Raw genomic sequence first — 26,763 nt, 5'->3', positions numbered from 1 at the left:
CCCGCCTCGGCCTCCCAGAGTGCTAGGATTACAGGCGTGAGCCACCGCGCCCGGCCTGGTGCCTCAGTTTTCTTATCTGTCCCATGGGCTTAAGCATGGTACCTACCTCACAGGCTTGCTGAGAAGACTGAGGTGCCTGGGGGAAAGGCTCAGGGCAGCACCCAGCACAAGGTTACTGCTGAGCACCCCCATCCCCGCTCCTGGGAAAGCACTTCTCTGCCCTGGACCATCTGAAATCTGCAGTGTTTCCGGAGAGCCCCATCAGCATCTAGATTCTAGATGCTTCTTGGCTAAGACCAAGGCTGTGGGCAGCAACTTCTTGCCTCTGACTCCCCTGGGGGAAAGGCTGGTAAAGGCAGGGTTTTGAAAGTCTCGGGGCTGAGGCTTGCACAAGTCCAGGACTGCTCTGCAGCCCCAGCCCTTCCCCACCGCTGGTTTAGCAAGAAGGAGGAAGCCAGTGTTCTTGTCCCCAAACCTCCTCTCCTAGTCACTCGGGCCTGCACCCTGGGAGCCGGCATCCTCCATTCTGTCGTCTTCTCCCACCTCCCCAAGTCTGGGCCGGCAGCACGTTCTACCCCTAAGCACGTCCTACACTGGCCACTCCTCTGCAACCCACTTCTACTCCCAAGTCCAGGCCGCCATCGTCTCTTGCCACCTCGTGGCTTCCTTGCCCCTGACTCTGCCCCCCAAATCCTCAGCATCGCCTACCATGCTCTCTACCCAATTGACTCTTCTCTCTTGCTCCGCTGCTATCACCCTGGCCGCCGCCGCCTCCTAAGTGCTTTGCTCTCTCGGGGCCTGTGCACAGTGCACATGCTCTTCCTTTCCCTGGGAATGCTCTTCCCCACAGTTGTCTTGTGACTCACCCCCGTAACTTGGGGAACGCCATAAATATCACTTCTTCAGAAGTCTTCCCTGACCTCCCCACCTGAAGGAGCTGTGCTCACCTGCAGTCTAGCACAGTCCTCTGGTTTTCTTTATTGCCAGCACTGAGCCCTGGGGGGTGTGATTTTGCTTTCATGTTTCCTTGGTTCCTTGTCTCCACACCGACAACGTAAGCCCACCAGGGCCCTCACCTTTTTCTTATCTCTTCACCCTGGAGTTCCCAGAACCCAGCACAGTGCCTGGCACCTAGGAAAGGTTCAGATAAGTTTCTTCAATTGTAAGCAGTGTGTAAAACAACCATTAGAGTTTTATGTTTTTTCTCATTGCTTAACAGCATTTTTTTCTACACTTCTATGTAGACCTCAAATTTGTCATTGTTCCTAATATCCTTCTTCCTTTCTCAGTTGTTTCCTAAAGTCAGCTTGAGGGCTGTTTCTAGGTTTTAGCCATAATATCCAACTTAGTTGTATATATCATTGTCTGTATTATACGTTTTTTGCTATCTAATGATTCTTTGAGATATAATTTTCAAACTGAGATGTTTAAGGCAAGGATATGATCATTTTGAAGGCATTTGCCACTTATTACCAGATGGCTATTTAGAAAAATCATCCTCAGCAGTGTGTGCAAATTTGCCTGCAGCCTCACAAGCATTGTGTTTTATCCTTTTTATTTGTTTTGACTAGTTTAATGAGGGAGGGCATGGTAATTTTAAGTTTTCTGTTGCTTGAATTGGTGAAGCCGAGTAGTTTTCTATGTGGGTGGTAGCTCCACGTCCTGTCTTGTGAAGGAAGGAAATCTCCATGGCACCTTAATTCTTCCTTCGCTTGTGTGGAAGGGGATGGTTCCACTTGAGCCCCTCTCGTGAGAGCAGGCTGGGACGGGGACATACAGAGCTAAACTCTGCTGGTTGCAGAAGCTGCTCTGTTAGTCAACCAGCAAGGAACTCTGAGAGTCCTTTGTGCCCTCAGCATGGGGCTGTGGGGAGAGAAAGAACTTTTTTTTTTAAAGCCTTTGTGAATATTTTTTTCAAAATGGTAATTTTTTTTTTTTTAATTATAGAAGCAACACAAGGTGCGCAAGGTTATTCGTTGGAACGTTGGGGTAGGAAAAGGTTGGGAAACAACCTAAGTGTTCATTGCGAGTGGAACTGAACACATAATTACAGGGAAATCCCGTGCAGCCATTACAAGAAATGCACTTGATGTCCAACACCCTGGCAGAGACCGATCTGAGACACTGTCAGTCTCCTGCGGTTGCTGTAACATGACCACAAACTTAAAACAACACACACATTTATTATCTTACAGTTCTGGGGGACAGAAGTCCAGAATTAGTCTCGGTGGTCCAAAATCAAGGCAGGGCTGCACTACTTCCGGAGGCTCTGGGGGAGGTGGTTAGCGTGGCTTTGCTGACTTCCAGAGGTGCCCACATTCCTCGGACTGGCCCCTTCCTCCGTCTTCAAAGCCATCAGCGTGACATCTTTAGATCTCTCTCGGACTCCAGCCTCTGCTTCTGTCCTCACATCTTTTAATTCTCCAGCCTCCACTTAAAAAGACCCTTCCGATTACACGGACCCACCTGCATAAGAGAGGACAACTCTCCGTCCCAAGATCCTTCACGGTATCTGTAAAGTCCTTCGCCACATACGGTGACGCACACGTTCCAGGGGTTAGGGCGTGTGCATCTTTTGCTGGGGGAGAGGGGCGAGTTATTCTGCCCACCACTCCCTAAAGGGAAATAGTTCAGAGCAGTGTGTGGGCTCACATTTGTGTAAGGAAGAAAAAAGGGGGGCGGGGTACGTATGTGTGAAGGTGTAGAATACCCTGGAAGGCTGCACAGGGAACGGGGGAGAGTGACTGCTTCGGGGAAGAACAGGATTGGAAGGGAAACTTGTCATAGTATATCTTTTTGTATTTAAATTTTTTACTACATGCATATGTCACCTCTGTTAAAAATAATCTTCAAAAATAACATATAGTCATTGTAAAAGTTCAAACCTCCCAGAAGCAGAGAAGGAAAATACCCGCCCAGCCCCACACATAGGTCACGCCCCTTTTTCCGGAAATAACCCACTGCGAAGAGTTTGTCTGTATTCTTGCAGGCCAAAAACAAAGCACATATGTTCCCCGCCCCCATAGATGGGGTCACCCTGTAGTCGGCTGCGATGCGATGCCTTTGCTCTCTGTGGCTGCGGTCTTTCCCCGTCCATGTGAGGATCAACCACACTGGCAGCACCACTGCTCGGATGCACAGTAACTGACTGACCCGACAGCTGGCGGGGGACACTTGAATTGTTTGCTGCTTTTCAGAGCGACCCCAACTCTGCAGTGTCCATCCGTTTTAATTGGAATGAAATTCACATACTGTGAAATTTACCATTTTAAAGTGAATCATTCAGTGGCATTTATCAGCAGCCAACACCTCTATCTAGTTCCAGAATATTTTCATCACCCCAAAAGGAAACCCCATACCCAATAAATAGACGCTCCCCATTCTTCCCTTCCCCCAGCCCCTGGCAACCACCAGTCTGCTTTCTGTGTCTGCATTTGCCTGTTCTGAATGTTTCGTATCAATGGAATCATGTACTACGTGACATTCTCTGTCTAGCTGCTTTCCCGGAGCATTCCGTCTCGGGGGTTTATCCGTGTCGTAGCACGTATCAGTGCTTCATTTCTTCTTACGGCTGAATAACATCCCCTTGTGTGGATGTGTCCATCTGTTCATCCATCGATGACACCTGGGTGGTTTCCAACTCTTGCTCTTGTGGGCGTGCTGCTAGAAACGCCCATGGACAAGTATCTGTTTGCCTGTTTCGGTCCTTTCGGCTGTGTACCCAGGACATATGTTCTTCTACATACATTTTGAGCTCAATACTAATTTCAGACATCTTTAAAACTAACTTAACTTACAACTAACTTGTAGGAAGGATTGTAAAGCACACACTAAGGCACATGGTTGCAGAATGACATCTGCATGAACGTTTTCTTATTTTTCAGATCCAGGAGCAACAGGAAAATGTCCACGCGGGATGAAAAGGTAAACCGATTCTGGTGGTTTGGTAGCATTTAGGAACTCCCAGCCTTGAAGGTCATTCTGTTTGGTGTTTCAGACAGGGTAGAGAGAGATTACCTACGCAGGGTGTTTCCACTGTGCCAAAGTGTTAAAAGTCACAAAGGTGAAACACCTTAGAAAGACTTCCCAAAACCTCAAGGTAGCCTGATAATCTGAATCAAGCAGTTCGAATCCCAGCCCTTCATTTTGATGACTACGTGTCATTAGGCCTTCACCTCCCTGAGCCTCAGTTTCCTTATCTGGGAAATGGCGAAAAGGTTATTTACCACCTCTGCTCCCCGACGGGTTGCCAGGAGGATGCGATGAGACAGTGGGCTCACAGCGTTAGGCAGAGACTGAGCGGTCCAGGGCTTTTCCTTCCCGCCCGTTTGACAGTTAATGGAACTTGGACACAGGGAAGTATAGCCACTTACTCAAGATCACATAGCTAGGAAGTGGCAGAGGTGGAATTTCAACCCAAATGCTTTGCCTCCTATATCATATGGCCGTCCTGAGGGGGACAGTAAACTCTGTCCTTGATATCCGGGGTGCAGGTTTGTTGGGCTTGGGGGGACATTGGTTGGGAAGATTGGGGCACGGTGGAGAGGAAGCGTTGAGTGCTGTGTCGGCTGTTCCCTCCGTGGTTCTGGGGGCCTGGCCAGGTGGAGCTGTCCGGGGCAGGACTGGAGGCTCAGGGGAGCCGCAGGGGCGAGTGGGGAAGAGTCCAAGAAGCAAATGCGAGGGCCTCCAGGACTGTGGAATGATAACGATGGTGAACTTGTCCTTGTCAAATTGATGACCCCAGCAACTATTATAAGAGGCGCTCCCTGAGTTCCAGGTTTTGTTAGTGAGAAAGTTAGTACCGGAGAAAGGTAAGTAAAAACAATTCGTACTTTTCCTTCATTTTAGTTTCCTATTAAATGTGGTGAACCGAAAAAACGTGGAAATGCTCCTTGCTGATTGCATTGTGGTGAAACCAGCTCACTCGACCATATCACGAGGAACTGGGTCAACCCATATAACTGGGAGAAACTTTGACAGTGTGTCAAGAATCGTGACAATGTTCATATTCGAGGCTGGTCGTCTCACTTATGGGAGAGGAAACCCATAAAAATGAAAACGCATAATTTATGGCACCACGTTTCTCAGCACGTTAGACACCACTGATTGTAGATGCGCGTGATTTTATGTGCTATGGAGAAAAGCGCGTGCTGCCACTTACTGTGATACAAGGTGACGATACACTGAAACCGATCAATTGGAAGGCACATCCAGATTTCAGAGATGTTAAAGTGTGAGAAAATGTGGTCTTTGGAATTGGTGATAAAGGTGCTAAAAATTAGGAACAATCAAAAAATGCACTAATAAGACCGTTTGACTCTTTGGTAAGCGTTTTGCCCATTGAAAAGACATAAGTCTGTGTATAACTAGTAGGGAGAAATAAGATACAAAACTGTCTGCAGTCTGTGCTTATAATTGTAACAGGCATAGATTAGAAGTAGCTAGATGATGGACGTCCGTGTTGGGATAACGAATTTATTTCCCTGTCTTTTGCTCATGTTTTCACCATAGTAATACTAAAAGGGAACGATCTAGGCTGGAGGTCTGTGTGTGGGTGAATGGCAGCAGGTGAGCTTGGGGGCTTGCATGAAGCTGGGAGGTGCAGGGACCAGTTGGGGAGGTGGGTGGGAGCCTTGCCAGAGGCCTGTGCCAGGGCACAGAGACAGCGGGGCAGCGGAGGTTGGCATGCAGAGCCACGGACGCACCTTGGGCCACTCCCGGGGGCAGGAGTCTCTCTGTCGTCACACACAGGCTGGCCCAGGAGGGTATTTTTGGGGAGCTGCGGAAAAGTGTGTCTTGAAAAAAACATTCTGTTTTAAAAGGATTGCTTTTAGAGCTTTTGGATTGTCCGGCTCCTCTGGTGTTGGAGAGGAAAACGCCGTGTTGTAGGAGAAACCAGCAGGGAGTTTCAGTCGGGTGCAGACCCCTGACCCAGCAGCCAGTTCTGCTGAGATGGGCTCAGCAGGCCGTGGGTACCTGCCCTCCTCAGAGTCCCTCTCTGCCCTCCCCACCTCTCTGAGCCTCAGTTTCCCTCTTCTGTAAAGCAGGAACAGTAACACCGCCTTGCAGAGTTGTAAAGATTAAGCAAGCTTTGTGCATGCGGGGAAAGCGCTTACCAGGTGCGGGGCCGCAGCCAACACTTAGAACGTGGGAGCTGCTGCCTCTTGTGAGGATAAACTGGGTTTTCAGTCCGCCCACTGGCCCACTCCTCAGCGCAGGTGACTGCAGTCTCCTGCCGCATCTGGGCAGCCTGGGAGCCAGGTGTGCCTAGAGGTCCTTGCAGCCCTTTGGCTCCTTTCTCGGGAGGTGTGCAGGGGCTCCAGGTGCAGCCGGGCGCTGCTTCTCCTCCTCGGCTGCACCCAAACCGATCCAATCAATCTCCAAGCCTGGGTTCCAGGCTTCAGGGTGTTAACACTAAAGCTTCCAGGTGATTCCCTTGTGTGGCTGGGCAAAAAGCCTCTGGTCAGTGTGGGCTGGGCGCCGCCTCCCTCTGTCATTTCCTTAGCTGAAACATCGCTAGACATTGGCCCAGGTGTCCAAGTCACACTGGTGATAGCTCTTAATTTCTAGCTGGGTAACTATATTTTTTTCTTTCTATGCTTTCATAAAAGAAACACCTGAACTTATGCTCCTGGATGATGTGACTTTGGACCAGACTTACCTGACAGTCATTCCCAGGGAAATAGCCAACCCCTGCAGACCTGTGTCTTTCAAACTCAGACCATTGGTGGATCCTGCAATCCATCTTGGGGTTTTTTTGTTTTGTTTTTGAGACAGAGTCTTGCTCTTTCACTCTGGGTAGAGTGCAGTGGCATCATCCTAGCTCACAGCAACCTCAAACTCCAGGGCACAAACCATCCTCCCGCCTCAGCCTCCCAAGTAGCTGGGACTACAGGCGCATGCCACCATGTCTGGCTAATTTTTTAAATTTTTTGTAGAGATGGGATCTCACTGTGTTGCCCAGGCTGGTCTCAAACTCCTGACCTCAACTGATCCCACCACCTTGGTCTCCTAAAGTGCCGGGATTACAGGTGTGAGCCACTGTGACCAGGCCCCTAAAATCCATTTAATGGGCTGCAATCAGCCTTTTAAGAAATGAAATAGAATAAAATGGAAAATATAAGTGTATAGAATGTGTCTGTCAGTGTGTCGAAAGAGGCAGGGTATAAAACGTGATGTCTTACTGAGAAGCACGGCCTCAAACTCCCCACCCAGCACAGGGCTCCACCAGCCACGAGCCAGGTGCAGGGCTGGGCCGTGTTCACGACAGGCCCAGAGGGAGGAGGGGCTGGGCGCGGCAGCCTGGGTTGGAATCCTAGGTGTGCTTCTCGCTGGCTGTGTGACCTGGGGCAAGTCACTGGCATCTCTGGTCCCAGTTTCTTCGTCTGTAAATGGAGACAATTCCATGCCCACCTGACGGGTTTGCACAGAGCTCGGGGGAATAGCAGGTGCTCTGGGATAGCTACAGTGGCTAGGATTCCCATTCCTGTAAGTATTATTTCCCACTCAGTCTCCATCCACCCAGCCTCATGACCATCTTGCCAGGTGGGCAGACTTGTCTATCAGGTCAGAAGCGTTCCTGACCCAACAGGAAGAGGAGAGAAAGTTGGGGGACATGGCTTTGGGGGGACCAGGGCCACCGGCCTGTAGGTGCCCCCTCCCGCCGAAGCCAGTCAGCCGTCACGGTGGTTGTTTTCATGAACCTCAAACTTCCTCCCCACCCTAGAGAAGGAAAAGCTTCTACGCTTATTTAAAGACTTCCCTGATTTTAAAAATAGGTTTTCCCCGGAACACAAACCCCCGAGGGAGGTGCGGGGTAGGCAAGCTTGCTGCGTGGCGCTCCTGCCTCTGCCTCCCCGCTGGAGGCGAGACTTGCTTACGGGTTTCATTCCGCCACCCAGGTATGCCTAGTGGCGCCTGTGCTCTGCCAGGCACAGAGGTCGCGGTGAGCAGGAACCTGCCTGGTCAGTGCCTTGTGGGTACTCAGTCTGGTCTGGGGGACACCAGCCTCAGTCACTAAAATAGGGAGGACACAATACTACAGAGAGGACTCTGGGGTCATGCAAGAGTGTGTCGGGAAGGCCCAGGCAGCTCCCATGAGCTGGGATGCTGGGGGTGGGGGCTGAAGGAGAGAAAGAAGATAGATGGACCAGGAGTGCTGGTGCATGCTGGTAGTTCCAGCTGCTCGGGAGGCTGAAGCAGGAGGATCACTTGATGCCAGGAGTTCGAGGCTGCAGTAAGCTATGATCGCACCACTGCACTCCAGCCAGGGCAACCGAGCAAGACCCCATCTCTAAATAAAACAAAATAAAATGGAGAAGATAGATGACAGGGTGAAAGGGGGTGGCACATTCCAGCAGAGGAAATCCCATGTGCAAAGGCCCCTGTGGTTGGAGACACCAGCGGAGTACGAAAGGCTAAACAGAGATAGTGTGGCCAGAGCAGGGAGAGAGTGAGGTGAGGTCAGGTAGGTGGGCAGAGGCCGCAGGGTGCAGAGCCAGGAGTAGGCCCCTAGGAGGCTTTTGAGTTTTTTTTTTTTTTTCTAGAGAGAGAGGGTCTCACTCTGTCACCCAGTGGTGTGATCATAGTTCACTGCAGGCTTGAATGCCTGGCCCCAAACGATCTTCCTGCCTCTGCCTCCCAAAGCACTGGGATTACAGGCATGTGCCGCTGTGCCAGCTGAGTCTTTAACTTTAAGAGCAATGGACACCAAAGAAGAGTTAAGTGAGGGAGTGCGTCGGGATTCAGTGACTCACTGGGAGGGCTCCTGGGACCCAGCACACAGATGTACTAATGGCTGAGACGCAGTGCAGCGAAAGGACACGAATTAAAACCATGAAGGGGAAAGGCACGTGGGGCGAAGTTCAGAGGAAACCAGGCACAAGCTTCCAGAGTCCTCTCCTGGGCCAGGGGATCACAGAGGACACAATTCTTCCAGCAACCGCTTGTGACAAGATGTGTGACATGCTTAAGACCAGAGAAGTCCATTAGAGACTCAGTACCCGGAGTCTGTGTTGGAGCCTGGTCACACAGGCACCCTCTGCCTGGCACTTACAAAAGTTGCAGAGCCGGAAGCAGCAGCTGTCGCTGGGACTAGCTGCAGGAATGGGCTTCATCCCCGAGGTTTTGTCACCTGGAGAAGCCCGCCGCCTCCTTGGGGTCCAGGACGGGTGTGCGGCCCACAGAGGTGGAGGGGAGAGCACCGGCCCGCAGGCTGCCCCGTCCTAGGCGGACTCTGGCGCACGTCCTCTGTGTTAGTTCTGGGCCGTAACAAATTAGCACACGCTGGACGTCTTAGGACAAACGCGCTCGGTTCCGGAGGCCAGAAGGCTGGGGTCAGGGTGCTGGCAGGTTGGCGCCTTCTGAAGGTTCCGAGATGGATGCTCGGGCCTCTCCCCGGCTTCCGGTTACCCACAGTCCTCGATGTGTAGACGCATCACTCCACTCTCTGCCTCCGTCTTCACGTGGCCTTATCCTCTGTGTGTCCTTTCCTCTTTTTATAAGGACACCAGTCATGGGATTTAGGGCTAACCTAAATCCAGGGTGGGTTTCATCTCAAGATCTTTAACTGATTACATCTACAAAGACCCGTATTCCAAATAGGGTCACGTTCTGAGGCTCTAAGTGGGTGTGAATTTCGAGGGCCACAGTGCAACCCCCTGTACCCTCTCAGCAGGCGGATCCCTGGTCACTTGCTCTGTCTTGTGGGACAAAGCCTCCAAGTCACACAGCCCAGGGCTGATCCGCCTTTTCCATTTTCCAGCAGTGTGACTTTGGATATGACACCTCCCTCTCCAAGACCCTAAAGGATGGCCTCAACCTTGGAGGGTTGTTAGGAGTTCAAATGAAGTGTGTGGAAGGAAGTTGCCACAATGTGCGAGTGTGACTTACTAAAAAGAATGAGCATCAGTAGTCATAGATGTCCCTGCCGTGGTGTCTTGTTGGAGTTTGGGGGTGGGGGTGGTGGTTCATAAGCCATTCAAGTCTCCAAACATAGCTCTGGGAGCGAACAAGGAAATGGGAACCGAAGGGCCATCGGGCCCTGGAAACTGGGAGTTGGCTGAATTTCGTAAAAAGTACCATTTTCTGCAGTTGCTGCATGACCATGCCGTGGGGACTGTCCCCCTGCCACAGATGGCAGCTTCCACACTTGTGAAGATCAATGCCTCGAGAACATTCCTGTCACTTCTAGGTCCATCTTTCTTACTCCCCGCCCAGTAGTGACTTTTGGTACCGTGCCTGTCATGGTACCTGCAGAAGGGAAGCGGGTGATACGCTTACCTTGAAGGGGCAGCGCCTGTGATTTCGTGGCTGTCGATTCCTTTATTAACTGCTTACTGCCCTCCCTGTCGGGGGGAGAAGAGTCTCTGCCGTCCCGGTGTTTGTAGCCCAGTGCTGGAGACGTCCCGCTGCCGTTAGCAATGGTGTGACGTGCAGATGGCGGAGGGTGGGGATCCAGGAAGGCCTCCCAGGGAAGGCAAAGGCCAGACGTGAGACCTGAAGGACGGACGGGGTGAGACAGGTGAAGTGTGTTCCAGCCGCAGGGACGGGGTGGGGGCACAGCAGGGACACAGCCAGACTGGCATTGGAGGAAGACGCATGGAGAAAGGACGGGCCAAGCGCGGAGGCTGGTGCAGGGTCCGGCTGGGCAGGTGAGAGGACAGAGGAGACCACGGGATGCAGAAGCGAAAGCGGCGGGGCCGGAGGCAGCGGGAGGGCCGAGGATGAACCCCAGTTCTTGGCTGGGCGGCTGGAGGATGGGACGCCATGCCCGGCGGGTGGGGAAGGAGGAGTGGATGTGGCAAAGGATAAGAAACGAGTTCAGTTTGGGTCACAGCAAACTAATGACCCGGCAGGATCTCGGACAGCAGGCTGGAGACTGACTGAATGTGAACAGCGTTGAGAACACCGGTGTTGCTGAGACCACCGAAAGGGAAGAGTCACCCAGCCCAAGGACAGGGTCAGTGTTGGGGTCTCAAGGACTTCTGGCATGGAGGCAGGGACATGGAGAGACTGAGGAGGGAGGAGAAAAATCAGGAGCTGAGACTGTGGCACAGAATGGGGTCAGCAGTGTCTGAGGGTGTGATATGGTCAAGCAGGTTGGAACCAAAGTCACAGGCTGTGATGCAGAAAAATGACCTCGGAGAGAGGAGTGTCAGGGTGTCGTGGGGACAACGAGCATTCTTGCAGGGGAAATGCAGCCGTGGGGGCGTCCAGTGCCAGCGGCTCTGCTGGTAGAGGTCCTTGGGGTTGCGCAAAAGGACTCCTCGGTTCATGTACCTGGAAAGTCCAGGGCCAGCGGCAGCTGAGCAGGGAAGGGAGATGTCCGCGGACGGCGAGGTTGGAGGAGAGGAGTCTTTGTGGCTGAGAGTAGTAACGGCAGCGCTTCCGGGGAGGCTGCTCCTGCGCCCCACGAGTCAATCTTTCCGAGGGTGCCGAGAGCCCGGGGCGAGTGGTAGCTGCTGAGGCCCACAACCGTTTCTTGATCAGCTATGTATTCGCCCTTTTCTAGAACTTCTCTGCTTCTGGCATGACAGACTCTTGACTTAAAACCAGAATTGTTTTCTGCTCTGCTGAGTGCCACGAATATTTTCATCCCACATTGCTAAAAGTTGCGTCTTTACTGGCGGCAAGGTCTGAGAAAGAATTTCCTCTCCTGTAAAACATAAATGTGGTTTTTGCAAAGCACCCTGCGGCTCCCACCATGCTGAGAAATAGCAGGGGTGGCTTTTGTCTGCCAGGTGAGGTGTTTCTGAGGGAAATTGCGACCAGTAGCCACCTGGAGGGCTTCGGTGTACTGGGCCTGGCCCTCAGCGTGCTGGGATTATAGGCGTGAGCCACCATGCCTGATCCACTTCCTTTTCTTTCTGTTTTTTGCTGTGTTTCTCACCTGTCTCTTTTCTAAGTCCAACTCGGTGACTATCTATCCACATTGCTGTATTCACTCAGTCACTTAACAAATATTTGAGTATCGTTGAGCATCTGTTAAATGCAGGACTCTGTCAGAGGCGCCGGGTGTGCAGTTGCACTGTTGTACGGTGTACTCAATGCTTAAATGTACGGTCTTCCTCTTACGGCGTCCAGCGGAAGAGACTGGCAAGAAGCAACCGTTGAGGTAGGAGGAAAATCAGGCGGGCGTGTCCTTCTAGAAACCAGTGAAGGAAGCGTTTGAAGAAAGGAGTGATCGATGTACCGCATTCAGTGCTGCCGAGGGGGGATACGTGGGCATCACCCGTGATGTCTAGAGACGTCATGGTTAATTTTCACTACCGTATAGAATTCCCTCACGTGAATAGAGAAGACTCATTTCTCTCTGCTACCATTTGGGAGAATATTTTCAGTGAACATTCTCGAACATGTCATTGAGAAAGATATGCCAGTCTCAACTTGACAGTGCCAAATTGCCTTCCCAAATGGTGGCACCAGTGTCCGTTCCTGTCTTCAGTGTTCAAGAGGCCCCATGGCTTCCCACCCTCACAGCATTTGACGTGTAGACTTGAGATTCCTGCTGGCCTCAGCAGTGAAAAGACGTGGCTCATCACGTCAGTTTGCATTTTCCTGAGTACCAGTGAGGGGGGGCATCTCAGCCACTTGGGTTTCTCTTCTGTGACCTGCCTGTTAATACCCATTGCCTTTTTTCCATGGAGTTTTCTTTTTCTTTTTGATTTGTAAGATTTCTTTGTATATTCTGGACACTAAATCTTTATTAAGTACATTGCAAATATTTACTCCCGGTCTGTGGTGTGTCTTTTAACTTCGTGAGGGCTGTGTGCATGTGTGCGTATCATATGAAAGCATTTAGTTTTGATGCAGGCAAATCTGTTTTTTGTTAATTAATCTTTCCCTATCCTGAGGTCATGAAGATACTTGCCCACATTTTGTTCTAAGACTTTTCAAGGGTTCTTTTTTTTTTTTTTTTTTTTTTTAAATACACTCACACACGTTAATGTTGATACATCTGAAATTCGTTTTTGCGTGCATCGGGTAAGGTAGGGATAAAATTTTATTTTTTTCTAGAGGGAAAGCCAGATGTCCTAACTCTCTGGTCTTTCCCCACTGCTCAGGACCGCCACCGTCTCCCCCCCAGGTTCCCTCAGGGACACAGATCTGTCTGGGCCCTTTTCCTGTTCTACTGATTGTATCGCCTATTCTTGTACTCATACCCCTAAGTTTTAATTATTGAACTTTATGAAGAATTTGGTGCCTGGTAGGGTGCACGGGCAGAGCGGGGAGGGACGCTTGCTTTGCTTTGGGTCATCTCTCTTTAAACCACCATCCGTGTGTTTAAAATAGCACTGGCTGAACGTAGAAAAGTCCATTTGCCACTCACCTGACAAGGGCTGACTTGGGGCCTGAAGGGTGGAAATCTCGTGACTTTTCTGTGAAAATCTGGGTACTTTTACTTTTGGCTTTCCCCGCCCGGCCCGGCCCACTCTCACCTCCAGTTTTCAGGGGTGATGCCTCTGAACCGTGGGGCGGCTCTTCCGGTGTTTACACCTGGGCCTGTGGCGGGCGCGTTGCGACGGGCCGCGGCGCCGATTCTGTGGGTCGTTGCCAACCGGACCGCAGAGACAGGCCCGGCGGGGGCCGGAGTTTCCTGTTGCCTCACAGACGCCCAGACCCTGGATTCCAAAAATAGAAACATGAGAAACCACTGTGACCTCACGGGCTCTGTGCTCACACGGTGCCCTGAGCACCCGGGTGGCGCGGCCCGGCCCTCCCCGTCAGTCAGAGCAGGGGTCCGGCGGCGCCGCCCTCCCTGAAGGGCCTGTGCTCTGTCCCCGCCCCTCCAGGCAGCCACCCGCAGGGCCAGGGCGGCTTCCGGCCAGAGGATGAGCAAGTTCTTGAGGCACTTCACTGTCGTCGGGGACGACTACCAAGCCTGGAACATCAACTACAAGAAGTGGGAGAATGAGGAGGACGAAGAGGAGGAGGAGCAGCAGCCACCCACGCCAGGCTCGGGCGAGGAGGGCCGCGCCGCAGGCCCGGATGCCGCCCCTGGGCCCGCGCCCAGGCGCCCGCCTGACTTCAGGAGCACGTTGAGGAAGCTCTTCAGCTCCCACAGGTTTCAGGTAGGTGGGGCAGGAGCCCATGATGCCCCGGGCGAGGGAAGACCGTCAGGCGGGTGGCCAGAGGGGGACCATCCCTGCCACTGCCTCATTCGTCCCACAGATGTTTACTGGGCACCCACCACCGGCCAGGTGCCCGGTGCTTCACTGGGATGCCGTGGGCACATCCTGCGTTGTCGGGCAGGGGGGGACATAATCCAAAAGTAAATTAAAGGTCCACCAATGGATGAACGTTAAACACAGTGGAATATTATTGAGCCGTAAAAAGGCACGAAGCACTGATCCACACTACAGCGTGGATGAATCTGGAAAACATGCCAAGTGAAAGAAGCCAGTCACAGAAGGCCATGGATTGTATGATTCCGTGTATAGGAAAGGTCTAGGACAGGCACATCCATAGAGACAGGAAGTGGAGCGGTGCTGGCCACAGCTTGGAGGGTTTCCAAGTAAGGTGATGAACATGTTCTGGAACTAGAGAGTGATGATGGTCACACAACCTTGTGAATGCACTTAATGCCACTGAGCTTTGTGCCAGCTTTAAAAGGGTAGCCATTTTGCAATGTGCAAATTGTGCCACACACAAAGTAGATGAAAGGGTAAACACTGGAGACAGCTGAGTGCCTGCTCTTGAACAAGGCCAGGAGGGTCCCCTGCCTCAGGGGACTTGTCACCATGGGAGTGTCTTCTCTTGTGGAGCCATGCCAGAAATACCTGCGTGGCTTTCAGCCCTCTGCTGGCCTCCAGGTGCGGTTACGGGGAGGACAGCAGAGGGGCGTGGTCCTCACAGTCCAGCAAAGGGATCTGAACTTTCTGTGGGTTCACGTTGAAGGACATGTCTGATTTTGAAGGACCCCTGCAGGCGAGCCTGGCCAACCCTGTGGTGGGCAGTGTCCGGAAGCACATTCCGAGTCCCAGGCCCTGCAGGAGGCCTGGTGGCATTAGGGACTGCTCCTTGGCAGGCCGGTTCCCAAAGGCAGGCGTTTTGGGGTCACTGCTGCAGGTATCCTGAGCCAAAATAAACCAGTTCCTCCTCAGAGCCCATGTCCCTCCTGGGAGCGGAGAGAGCAGCCCTTTCCTCTCCTGTCACTGACTTTGTTCCAAAGTAAAAGAGAAAAGAAAATTTATTTTGGTCTTTTTTCTTTTTTCACTTTCCTGTGGCTTAAAGAAAGCAAGCCAACAACCCTGGCAACTCTGCTCGTTCCTCTGTGGCTGTGACAGGAAGGGAAACGTGGCGTTAAGTCATTGGGGCTGAAATCTCAAACCCTCAATTTCAGGAGAAGGAATGAGCCAGCTTCCTTCCACCTGCAAGGGGAGCCTGGGACTGCCCCTCGGGATGTCGCCACTGGGCCACCCGGCCGGCTCAGGGCTGGGACCCCCCAGACATGCTGCTACTGGGGAAAAAGATGAATGACTTTCATAAATCAAGATGTTTATTCACTCACTTGATGGTTGCTTATTGAGCACCTACTGCGTACAGTGGCAAACATGGCGGACACATCCCTGCCCTCACTGAGGCTCTGACAGCCTGTGGTAGAGGCAGGAATTAGAGAAATCGTCACCAAGACACATACTGGTTACAAGTGAAGACAGAAGTTCTCCGTAGGGAGACAGAAAGGGGCTCTGAGAGATCCTGCGGGCGGAGGGAGACCTGGTTGAGGACTGGAGTTGGAGGAGGCTATAGTTCACCTGCCACCTGCAGGCTGAGCATGCACCAGCCCTGTGGGTGGGTGGGGAGGAGCTCTCCAGGCAGAGGGGCTGCCTGTGCCAAGGGCCCAGGTGGGAAAGAGCCCGCAGCATCCAGGGAACGGACAAGGGTGCATGTGGCTCGGGTTTAGCAAGCAGAGCCATGGCCTGGCAAGAGAGGAGGTGAGGGACGGTCATTCGTAGGCAGTGGGCTGCCGTCGAAGGTTCTAAGTGATTGGGGGTGACATCAGATGGGTAGAGGGATTCAGGGTGGAAGCAGGAGGCCAGGCTGGAGCAGGGCAGAGGATTAGGGTTCAGGAGTGTCAATTTCTGCAGGTCCTGAAATCCCCTTCTCAGGTGGTTTGAGGTGGCTGAGGTGACACAATAGTTAACTGCTGTCGCTTCTTACATGGACTAGCACAACCAAGAGAGAGAACACGGGGTGATTCAGGCCTCCGTGGATCCCTGGATGGACAGGATAGAGTCAAGCCAAGGGAAGATGGTCCTGAAGGTCAAGGACTTCGTTCTGTTCCTTTGCACCATGGGCCAGGCCCTGTGCTAGGCATTCGTCACGAGTACCTCCTGTCACACTCCCATTGTCACTCTGGTGGAGAAATGTGGCCAACCCCATTTCCCCAGGAGGACACTGAAGCCAAGGCTCAGCCCAGGGCGTGTGCCCTGCACCTCTGGCCCCTGGCTGGGCACGCCCATCCTTGCCAGGGTGAGGATTTGGAATTAACTGGCTTCTCTGAATTCTCAGCATTTTTCTTTGTGGCATGGCTCCCCTTGGAACTAGTACTGCCTGTGAGCTAGAAATTCAGGGCCTTGGGATTAGTTCACAGAGGCCAGGGTTGGGACCCAGGCATGGTAATTTTGTGACCTTGGGTCAATCTGTCTCCTTTTTCTTTTTGGTGGTTTTCTTTTTTAAATTGAGGTGAGATTAACATAACATAAAATCAATTATTTTGAAGTAGGTAATTCTGTGGCATTTCTTTAGGACATTCACAGTGTTGTACAACTCACCGGAGTTGTATCTAGTGCCGGAACATTCTCATCACCCCAAATGGAAACCCTGTGCCCACTAAGCAGTCACTCTCCGTTCCCTCCTCCCCCAGATGTTGGCAACCATTAATCTGCATTTTATCTTTATGGATTTTCCATTTCTGGATGTTTTATACAAACGGGATCATATAACATATGGCCTTTTGTGTCTGGCTGCTTTCACGTAGTATGATGTTTTCAAGGTTCATCCACATAGCAGCCTGGATCAGAACCTCATTCCTTCTTATGGCTGAATATCGGGGCTGTTCCTCGTACCTCTGTGCCTTGGATTTAGACCCCATGAGCTCTCAGATCCCTTTAGGTCTAAAATAAAGCAACAGGAGAAAACAAAAAACCCACCAGAGGCTTGAATCTTTATTAAGCTGCTGAATTTGGGTATGTGTGAAAACCGCATTACAAAGCAATTTGCTGGGTAATTTTCACAGTAAACCACGTCATCAAATACTTTAATTACTGAAACAATTACCTACAGGTTGAAATGGCCAAAGGATTAATAGTTTGCTCTTACGTAGGCCTGAATTTGTTTAATTTCAATCTGAAACTGCAGAAACTGCCAAGATAATGGCAGATTAATTTTCAGAGGTCAAAATCTATTGATCTGAGAGCGTGAGAGGCCAGGCCCCAGGGGACGGAGGTGATGGTCCAGAATTTCCAAGGGAAGAGAAGAGTCACACAGGGTCCTTTAGGCCTCCTCCCATCGCTGCGATTCCACCGCCGTCTCCCAGAATGCTGTCCCCTCCACCCGCCCCTAGCGCCCTCACAGAAGCTTCGGTTAACTGAGGCTCAGCGGTGTTGAGACGTGCTGAGGCTCGAGCTGATGGGGGAGCTGGGCGAACCCGCCATTAGTGACCTCGGTCACCAGGACTGCCACCACCACCAGCTGTTTCCCACACTCGCCATCAGCGAGACCCACCCTGGTCCCCACTCATCCTCCTCCGCCAGCAGGTCACAAAAGCCCACGAGATGGGCTTTCCCACAGCAGCTCCCCTCAGTTCCCGGGAATCTGTCAGCCCTGGGGAGCACACGTGAGCCGGGCGAGCACCTCAAGGCTCTGTGGAGCTGGCCTGTGAGCGTGGTGGCCATCGCTGTGACCCAGTGGCCTGAAGTAGGCAGTCCCTGGACGTCCCAGGATTCAGATCACTGAGGCCGGGACATGTTGAATTATTAAGCATCTGTTCTGCGGGTGCCCCGGCAACAGCAAACCCTGAAAACACAAATAAAAACTTTAAAAATGATTTTTTCTTTTTTGCCATCTAGGAAGTGGCAGTGGGGCTTGAGAGGTGCAGTTGAGAAACGGTGACTGAGGTCAGCAGATGAGCCGTGCAGAGGGGCTCTGGGAGGGCAGGCACCACCCGGAGGGGAAGGAGGTGGCTTTTGCCATTGGCCGGACAGGGGCTGGCTCCCACAGGCTCCTGTCCGCAGAATCTTTGCCAATAGTTTCACCCAAACGTCTCCAAACCAGCTCTTAAGATGGAAGGAGCGTCCCTGCTTGGGTCTCACAGTGTCTGGCCCGCAGGTCATCATCATTTGCCTGGTCGTCCTGGATGCCCTCCTGGTGCTTGCCGAGCTCATTCTGGACCTGAAGATCATCCAGCCGGACAAGAACAACTACGCCGCCAGGGTAGTGTCGCAGCTCTTCTGGGGTTTTACTAACACGGTTCACTGCCGCTATCCGCTGAGGGGCGCGAGGCGGAGCAGCTCTCACCTACCGGGAGTAGCGGGGCCCTCTGGGACGGGGGTTTGACTGGCTGTTTTAGTCAAGGGGCAGAGAGGGCGTCTTCCTTCCCAAATTATAGACGAGCGCGTACTACAAGCAGGAAACCCCATTTCACTTGATGGCTTGAATCGTGAGCGAAGCTGGACCACGGGCCTGGAGCGTGTGGCTGATCCTAGAGGGACGGTCACCCAGGAGCGTGGTCGGCTTTCCGGTCCCCCGGGGCAGGAGGGCTGTTTCTCCTCCTGTCTTCTGTTGATGGGCTGCATGTCCCCCGTGCTGGAGCCACGGGGGCAAGTGCTTACTCGTGCCCTGAAGTGGTAAAAGGGCAGAAGGAAACATATTAAAACTCCTCACTCTGGTACCTCTGCAGAGGCGCCCTGTGATGTTGCCTTCCCTGCCAGCCCTCGTCTCTGCATGGAGGAGAAGTGTCTTCCCTCTCCGCTTTCTGACAGAACCCACTAAGATACCTGCTGTACTCACCTTTCTGCTCAAATTTTTATTATGAAAAATAGACATTTTGCTGTATTTGGTTTATCTTCATATATGCCACAGACACAATTCTGTCTGACGGTTCAACATCACGACACTCCACCCCTAGATACTTCAGCACGCCTAAGAATGAGGTCTTTTTGCTACAGGGCCGTAATAGCACCATCAGACCTAAAGATCAGTCCCACCTAATAACCACTTTTATTCACATTTCCTCTCTTGTCCCAAGAATGTCCCTTATGGTGCTTTTTCTCAAACTAGGACCCAGACCTCCAGTGTTCTATTTCATTATCTCTCCTTGGGCTTTTTTAATCTAGAAGAGTCCTCACACCCTTTTCCATTTCTTTTTCCCTCATGACATTGACTTTTTGAAGAGTCCAGCCAATCGTCTTGTAGGATGTCCCATGTTCTGGATTTGTTTGACTATTTCGCCATAGGTCCTTGACCTTGTGTCTTAATCTCCTGTATACTAGATGTTAAGGTCTGGGGTCGGTCAGCAGGTGTTCCTCCTTGATGGTGGTGTCTTCAGTAGACACGTAGTGCCAGGGTCCCAGCTTAGTGCCACTCAGCTGGATCACTTGATTTAGGTGGCAAAAGCCAGACTGCTCCATTGTCTGGGGTACTTTTCCCTTTGCCGTTATAATTGGCCTGCCGCTGACACTTTGGTAGCACGCAAACACCCTCTTCCCCGGCTGGCATCCGGTGGTGATACTGGCCTGTGTCAGCACATACGCTGGTGGATGCTAAGTGGCGATTTGCTAGTTCTGTCTTTCCTTCCACATTTAGTAGCTGGTATGCTTCTGCAAAGGAGAGCTTTCCTTTTTTTCCCCCACAACTTGTGTCTGCATGTGTGGGTGTACCTCACTAGACTTAGGAATTTTTTATTCAGTGTATTACAGTCAATGTTAGTATTTTTGATGTTCAAAATGTCCCAAATTTGGTCACTGTGAGCCTCTTTAAGCTGACTGCTGTGTCTTTTTGACATGACTCCGTAAGTTTTTGATGTTTCCTTGCTTTCTGGCACAAGAAATCTAACACTTTGTACTTTCCCTGTCGCAGACCTAGGAATGGGTACCTTACTGTGAGGACTAGTACTTACAAATCAAGATCCAGGGACTCTCTGCAATTACCACCCGCCGTGGTGATCATTCCTAATTGGTACACATGGGTCTGCTTCAGTCTTTTCATTTTTTTATTTTTAAGAGATAGGGTATCGCTGTGTTGCCCAGGCTGGACTCGAACTCCTGGGCTCAGGCAATCTTCCCACCTTGGCCTCTGGAGTAGGTGGGATTACAGGTGTGCACCACCTGCCTGGCTTTGTCTTAACAGTTTAACTACAACTGTCAGTGCTCCATATGGAGGTACTGCCATTCACTTGAAGAGTGCCTTCTCATGGATGTTTATATTCTACAAACAGTGTAGGAAATTGAAAATCTGTGGCTCTGCGAACAGTGCTGCAGTGAGTCTCCTTACCACACGTCTTTGTGCACACGTGAGCTTAGCTGTAGGGTAAGTTCTTAGCCATGGAATTGCTGGGCCAGAGGCTCTGGTGGATGTTTTAATTCTGACGTTGCCTGATTGCCCTTCGGAGAGCAGGGTCCTTGTCTGTGGTGTTCACGCTGCATTTCCAGCACCGAGAACAGTGCCTCGTGCTGGTAGTTCAGTATTTGTCCAGCAATGACTTCGCTCTCTGGTAACCGGGCAGGTGCACTCGAGGTCAGCTCGTCTGTGTGACCTGCCCCAGCTGGTGACAGAGGCCCGGATTGGCTCTGACTGTGGCTCCTTGTTCCCTTCAGGTGTTCCACTACATGAGCATTGCCATCTTGGTCTTTTTTATGATGGAGATTTTCTTTAAAATATTTGTCTTCCGCCTGGAGTTCTTTCACCACAAGTTTGAAATCCTGGATGCCATTGTTGTGGTGGTCTCGTTCGTCCTTGACATTGTCCTCCTGTTCCGGGAGCACGAGTTTGAGGCTCTTGGCCTGTTGATCCTGCTGCGGCTGTGGCGGGTGGCCCGGATCATCAACGGTGTGTCTGCTGCGCTCCTGGGTGGTGGAGGGACGGGAGAGCGGGTGGGGCCGTGGGATGGGTTGGAGGCGTGGCTGCTTTGTCACTCTGGGTGTGCACACACATGTGGAGAGTTCCCATTATGGAGGCCACCACCTTCTCCTCCCCCACCATACCCCACTCTTCCTCTTCCTCCTGGAGTCTAAAGAAAAGTGAAATGCTGTGATTTGGTGTTGCGGCCACCTCTGCAGCTACAAACTGAGACCAGAACGTGTATTGAGAGGACCTACCTTTTCCGTTAGGCTATATTTTCATGATTATTAAGATATTTATGGGCCGGGTGCGGTGGCTCATGCCTGTAATCTTAGCACTCTGGGAGGCCGAGGCAGGAGGATCTCTTGAGCTCAGCCTGAGCAAGAGCGAGACCCTGTCTCTACTAAAAATAGAAAAAATTAGCTGGGTGTGGTAGCATGCCCCTGTAATCTCAGGTACTCAGGAGGCTGAGGTAGAATTGCTTGAGCCCAGGAGTTTGAGGTTGCTGTGAGCTAGGATGATGTCACGGCACTCAACTCAGGGCAAGAGTGAGACTCTGTCTCAAAAAAAAAAAATTGATGGAAAGGGTTACTAGCCCCTCCTGGCTTTTTCCCAGCCAGCGCATCTTTGTTTTTAATTTGTTGTTTCCCGAAGGGGATTCTACCAAACCGCGGCCCAGGAGGCCCTGGGAGGGCACTGTCCAGAGAGGAGGCAAGTCAGCTGAGAAAGGCTCTATGCCACGCTACTCCCCTTTTAGAGAGCGTAAAGGCACGCTAGTGTGAGGAAGGCTCGAGAACTTTTAAGTCTTCCAAGTTGATGTCTGGGTACTTTTTTGGGAAATGACACCTATTCACACGCCATAGACCCTGGCTGTGGAGAAGGTACTTGGGGAAATACCATCTTCCCAGATGTCAGGTAAGACTCCTGGTCCTCGCGCACGCCCTGTGGTCCCGGGGCCTCAGTTGCAGAGAAGTGGCGCTCGTGCTGTGATCTGCTGTGGATAGGTGGGTTCAGCTGGCAGTGGCCTGGTCGGAACTGCCCAAATGGCTGTCTGTGGACCTGTGCATCAGAGTCATCTCTGAGGCTTGCGTTTTTTTTTCCAAATGAGGAGCCTGATGCAGAGGGCCTGGTGGGTAGCCTGGGCAGGTGTGTCTGAAGCACTCCCAGGTGCTCTGGGTGTCCAGCCAGCTTTGGGAGTCCCTAGACTGGGGCCCACTAGATCCACTAGGACAATGGGCTATGGATTACTGTCTGGACGGTGAGGCAGTGACAGTGTGGCTTGTGCCTGAGGCAGGCATGGCCTCTGAGAGTAGCTGCCCAGGGAAGGAGCCCAGTGAGCCCTGTCACGGTGCCTCAGGCCCCGTGGCCCACTTGGCTCCAGCATGACCTGGCCAGTGAAGGACCAGGTCTGCTTTGGGCATGCGGCTGTATAAACAGCTTGGGCTGTGAACTCTTGTTGGCTTTAGGGGCTGGTTATGAGCAAGTTTAGATCTAGCAATTAAAGCCCATTAAGAACATTCATTTGGATTCTGTTAAAGAAAGGAAGCCTTTCGGTTCCTACTGAAGCTGCTCATGTGGAAAGGGAGCACTTTCAGCCCGTGCTCCCACGGCATTTGTGCGCATTGCCGCCCTGTTCCGACACTGGCGCGAGCAAGTTCTGGATTAAGGAGCTTAACGCTCATCTTGTTGGTGACTAGTTTGAAAGATTTCCCAGCCGTGTGGGCTAGAGAGGTACACCGCGTAACTGGGGACTAAGCAGCTCAGAAAGGAAACCCTGATCCGCCTGGCTCTGCTGCCTCTGGATGATGACTGTCTCGTGCGTCTGTCACCACGCTTCCCAATTATGTACGTGTATAAGAACACAAATTTTTTTTCACCTTGAGTGGTTAAATTAGAAACCATTATCAAAGACCCTCAATTTTATTTCAGGGATAATTATCTCAGTTAAGACACGTTCAGAACGGCAACTCCTAAGGTTAAAACAGATGAATATACAATTGGCCGCCAAGATCCAACACCTTGAATTCAACTGCTCTGAAAAGGTAAGAGACACATTTGGAGAAATGTCCTGTTTGCAGTTCCCTCCTTCAGCATGTGCTTCTCGTGCTCCTGCGGTGCCCGCAGCCTGGGGCACCTGTCCCTGGAGTAAGTCTTCCTTGTCCTTTCAGCTTAGGCATCAAAGCCCTGCCCACTCCCCCAGAGCTCTGCCAGGTCCCCACCTCTGAGTATGTCTCGTCGGTGCTGCTGACTGAAGCAGGCTCCGCAGCGGGCTGAATTCTACAAAGATACAAGTATAACTTGCATTCATCTTTGTGTCCCTGTGCCTGGGGCTCACTGAATGATTGTCACATCCTTGCTAAGACTCAAAAGAAGTCCTCATGTTTGTCTGCTTTTGCAATAGGAACAAGAAATTGACAGACTTAACAAGCTGCTGAGACAGCATGGACTTCTTGGGGAGGTGAACTAGACAGGGACCACCTTCTCCCAAGGAGAAGACTCCGCCTCCCAGGCCTGTGCCAGGATGAGAGAGACAGCCACCTTTCCTGGGGCCATTTGGTGAGAGGTTTGGTTCGATGCCCTTGCTGTACTCCTGCCCAGCTTGGATTGTGGGTAGACACGGCCCTTCAGAAGGTTCTATTTCTTCCTTGGTGCCATCCCATTCCCACCCTGCACTGTAACAAATGTACCAAACTGTATTTTCTCATATTGAACACTTTACCTTTGCTTGAAAATGAGCAATGAAGCTGGACAATTACTAGTTGTATATAGAATTTAATCTCAAATGCAATTTTCAAATTTCACAAGTATATCGAGGAACTAGCACATCCTTTCATATGAGTATTCTGAAAGAAAAAGAAGCTACTTTAGCTACCAGCCCATTCTAGAAAAGTCTTATTTCCAAGCTGTTCTAAATAGCTTCTCTTGTCCCCATTTCCCCAGGGAATGTGTTTCCCAGCTGTATCATGCAGCTTTTAGCAAGTGCCACCTAGTTCTTGCCACCTGACAACATTTTTCTCAATTACTGTACAATTACTGTTTAAAATAAACTCTCTCCTTCCCTTGGGCCCTCCTACTGTATTCTTTCCTCTCTGGCATCCCATACCAGCCTGCCAGTTGGAGAGCTAGCTACAGTGCCTGGTACAGAAACAGCAATCAGACCCAAGACTGCACTGTAATTAACATGATATTTGGGGGACGATCCCCTCGTGAGGCTTTGTATTCTACTCACATGATTTTATACAATATTTTGCTACTTTTGTACTCATTTCAACAGGACCTGAAAAGGAAAAAGAACCTGAACTAAAAACAATGAATATTTTAAAAATAACTCAAAGCCGGGGATGAATAAACTAGCTAGATCTTGCACGCCTATGCTACTTCAAGGTCTGTTCTCTTTAGACAATTTGGTTTCCATATGTGATGTACGTCTTGAGAGTATTAGAAAGGACCAAGACCAGATGTTTCCCCATTCTAAATTAAAACCAAATAGAATTAGATTTCCAAAAGGAAAAAGTCAGGAGGGAAGTGAGTAGAGAGGGGCAGTATGTCAGTGTGGAGTCAACCTCAAGGGTTAGGACACGTGTAATAAAATGCAATGACTCTGAGGGACTTCTGACCCCACGCGCACTCTATTCTAAAGGTGAGGACCTTGGAGGTGGGTGCAGTTTCCTTAAGTAACAACTTACATCAAACAAACGGGAAGAAGAAGTCAAAGGGCAGCCTGGCGTTGATGGCTGGCGGAGCGCGGAAGCCTGCCTCTGCAGGGGCAGACACATCCACGAAAGTAACCATGGTGGAAATGAGAATTATCTTTTCATTTCCTGCATTGGGCTGTAATAAAAAGTCAGAGATGTGAGCCCCACTGTCCAGTGTAGTAACAGGATCACAAAGATGAGACATTTTTCATCCTCTTCTTCACTCAACCACTGTCCGTTCAGGAATCTGATAGGTAGCGGAGCACTAATCGCCGCTAACTTGGATGAGAGAAACAGTCTTCCCCAGGTTGTCCTGATTAACACATCTATATCAATCATAACTCAAATTTCACGAGGATTTTAAAGGTCACATCTAAACCGGAATGCTAATGGGAACAGAACCACCGTCAGTGGAGCTGTGTTTTGTTCTCTAAGTAAAAGATAAAGAATGACTTTTTGTTAAATTGTTTTAAGAACCCAGACTGTTTAAATTAGAATCTTTTTCACAAAGTAATAAATTTAACCTATCACACTTGAGTTTTGTCTGGATTTCTGTCTTAACCTGTACCTTTAGGCCAAAGTTGGGCCCACCTCGGGAAAGGAGGATGAAATCAGATTTGCAGTCACGTTGACTACTCTGGCCTGTGGGTTCAGTAAGGAGCCGTATTTAGTCCACTTCACTTCTATAACCAAAGCCACTGGGAGCTGGCAAGAATCCTGCAAAATAAAATGCCATCAATCAGTTCAAATATTATACAACCTCAAGTCAAACTTAATCTGCAGTTAAGAGTTTTAATTATAAAATGTTTCACATATTACAAAATGTTCTGAACAAGAGAATGAATAGACTCTAGAAGTTCAGATAAAAACAGCTTAGAGAAACATTTTAAAGTACTAAATGCTCTAAAAGTATTTTAACACCTAAAGCATAATTTTTCCATCCCCTCCTATTTCTAAAAAGGCCAGCACCCCACCGTGGAGCCTTTGGGGCCTTAACTGCTCTACCTTCATCTACCTGTCTACATCCATCTCTGACTTCGGGAGAGAGAATGGAATTATTAATACACAGAAATTAAACCTGCTTGCATATCACATTAAAGTGCACTGAGGAAATCTGAGTGCTTTCATTTTCACTTATCTAATTTCATCAACTGGCAATCAAGATATGACATTTGGGTATACAGGCGGTGTATGTAGTCAAAAATATTAACTCCTCTTCATCTGCACTGAGAACGTTGGTGCCACAACTGAGCCACCCAAGTCCAGGCTGGGTGCTGCAGGAGCTGGGTCTGAGGCTTCGCCCCAGGACCTTTCTTTGGCCAGCCCTGAGGGAAAGCGGGCAAGCAGTCTCTTCAGTTGGCAAGCGTGGTAACTGTTGAAGCTGCAGGCAGGGTAGATGGGGACTCCATGGTACTATTTTACTTTCCTGTATGTTTACCATTTATCCATAACAAAGTTTTTAAATACATCTTTTCAGGCCATGAAAAGCTTACAGGCCTGCTAAATTTGGTGCCTGCCAAAAAGGCACTGATGAATTTCTCAGTTTGCAACTGCCTTTTTAAAATCTTGCAGGCGGAACGATCCTTGCAGATATCCTGTTGTTAGAAGATGCACCGTACAGCTGGTGTAAGCTGAGCTCAGCAGATGCTCTCGCGCCTGCTTCTACCTGAGTTTCCTGTAGGGTTGGTACAAAACCCGCTGCAGGCCCCATAAGGGCTCTGGAGCAGCACAGATCCTGCCAATGCTCCGTGCACACTGCTGCTCTCCTCCCTCCCTGTGCCTTCCCTTCCGAGGGGGAGTAATAACTGGATGTCTTCACCCATCACCAAGAAGCCAGAAGATATTTGCCTGGTTCACTGGGGCAGCAAAGCTGAGCCGAGACTGCAGTGGAGCAGCAGGGACTGAGTGGTCCGGGGACTCAGTGGGGAGGGCAGGCTCAGAGCTGGTGAGCCAGTCCCCAGTCACTGTGCCAGGCTATAAATACGCTGAGAGGATAATGAGAGGCCTG

At 50.8% G+C, this 26,763-nt stretch overlaps 2 protein-coding genes across 2 annotated transcripts in view; one reads left to right on the top strand and one right to left on the bottom strand.

Annotated features, from left to right (window-relative positions):
* Nucleotides 1-3,887: 3,887 nt before the first annotated feature.
* Nucleotides 3,888-25,184, top strand: HVCN1 (hydrogen voltage gated channel 1). Its single transcript, XM_012663536.1, has 6 exons — nt 3,888-3,924; nt 13,794-14,072; nt 18,331-18,435; nt 20,817-21,048; nt 22,990-23,102; nt 23,462-25,184. Exons 1-6 carry the CDS (start codon nt 3,904-3,906, stop codon nt 23,525-23,527), a joined length of 816 nt encoding a protein of 271 aa, XP_012518990.1. The 5' UTR covers nt 3,888-3,903; the 3' UTR covers nt 23,528-25,184.
* Nucleotides 24,728-26,763, bottom strand: part of TCTN1 (tectonic family member 1) — a 25,976-nt gene continuing 23,940 nt past the window's right edge. Inside the window, exons 13-14 of the mRNA XM_012663537.1 lie at nt 25,347-25,472; nt 24,728-24,891 (exon numbers count right to left, since the gene is read on the bottom strand). Coding sequence (XP_012518991.1) covers nt 24,748-24,891; nt 25,347-25,472 — 270 coding nt within the window. The 3' untranslated portion in view covers nt 24,728-24,747. The remainder of the gene's footprint in view (nt 24,892-25,346; nt 25,473-26,763) is intronic.

The sequence above is a fragment of the Propithecus coquereli genome, unplaced genomic scaffold (genome assembly GCF_000956105.1).
Source record: "Propithecus coquereli isolate 6110/MARCELLA unplaced genomic scaffold, Pcoq_1.0 Scaffold81, whole genome shotgun sequence".
Classification (NCBI taxonomy): Eukaryota; Metazoa; Chordata; class Mammalia; order Primates; family Indriidae; genus Propithecus; species Propithecus coquereli.
This window is presented reverse-complemented; position numbering and strand designations above follow the sequence as displayed.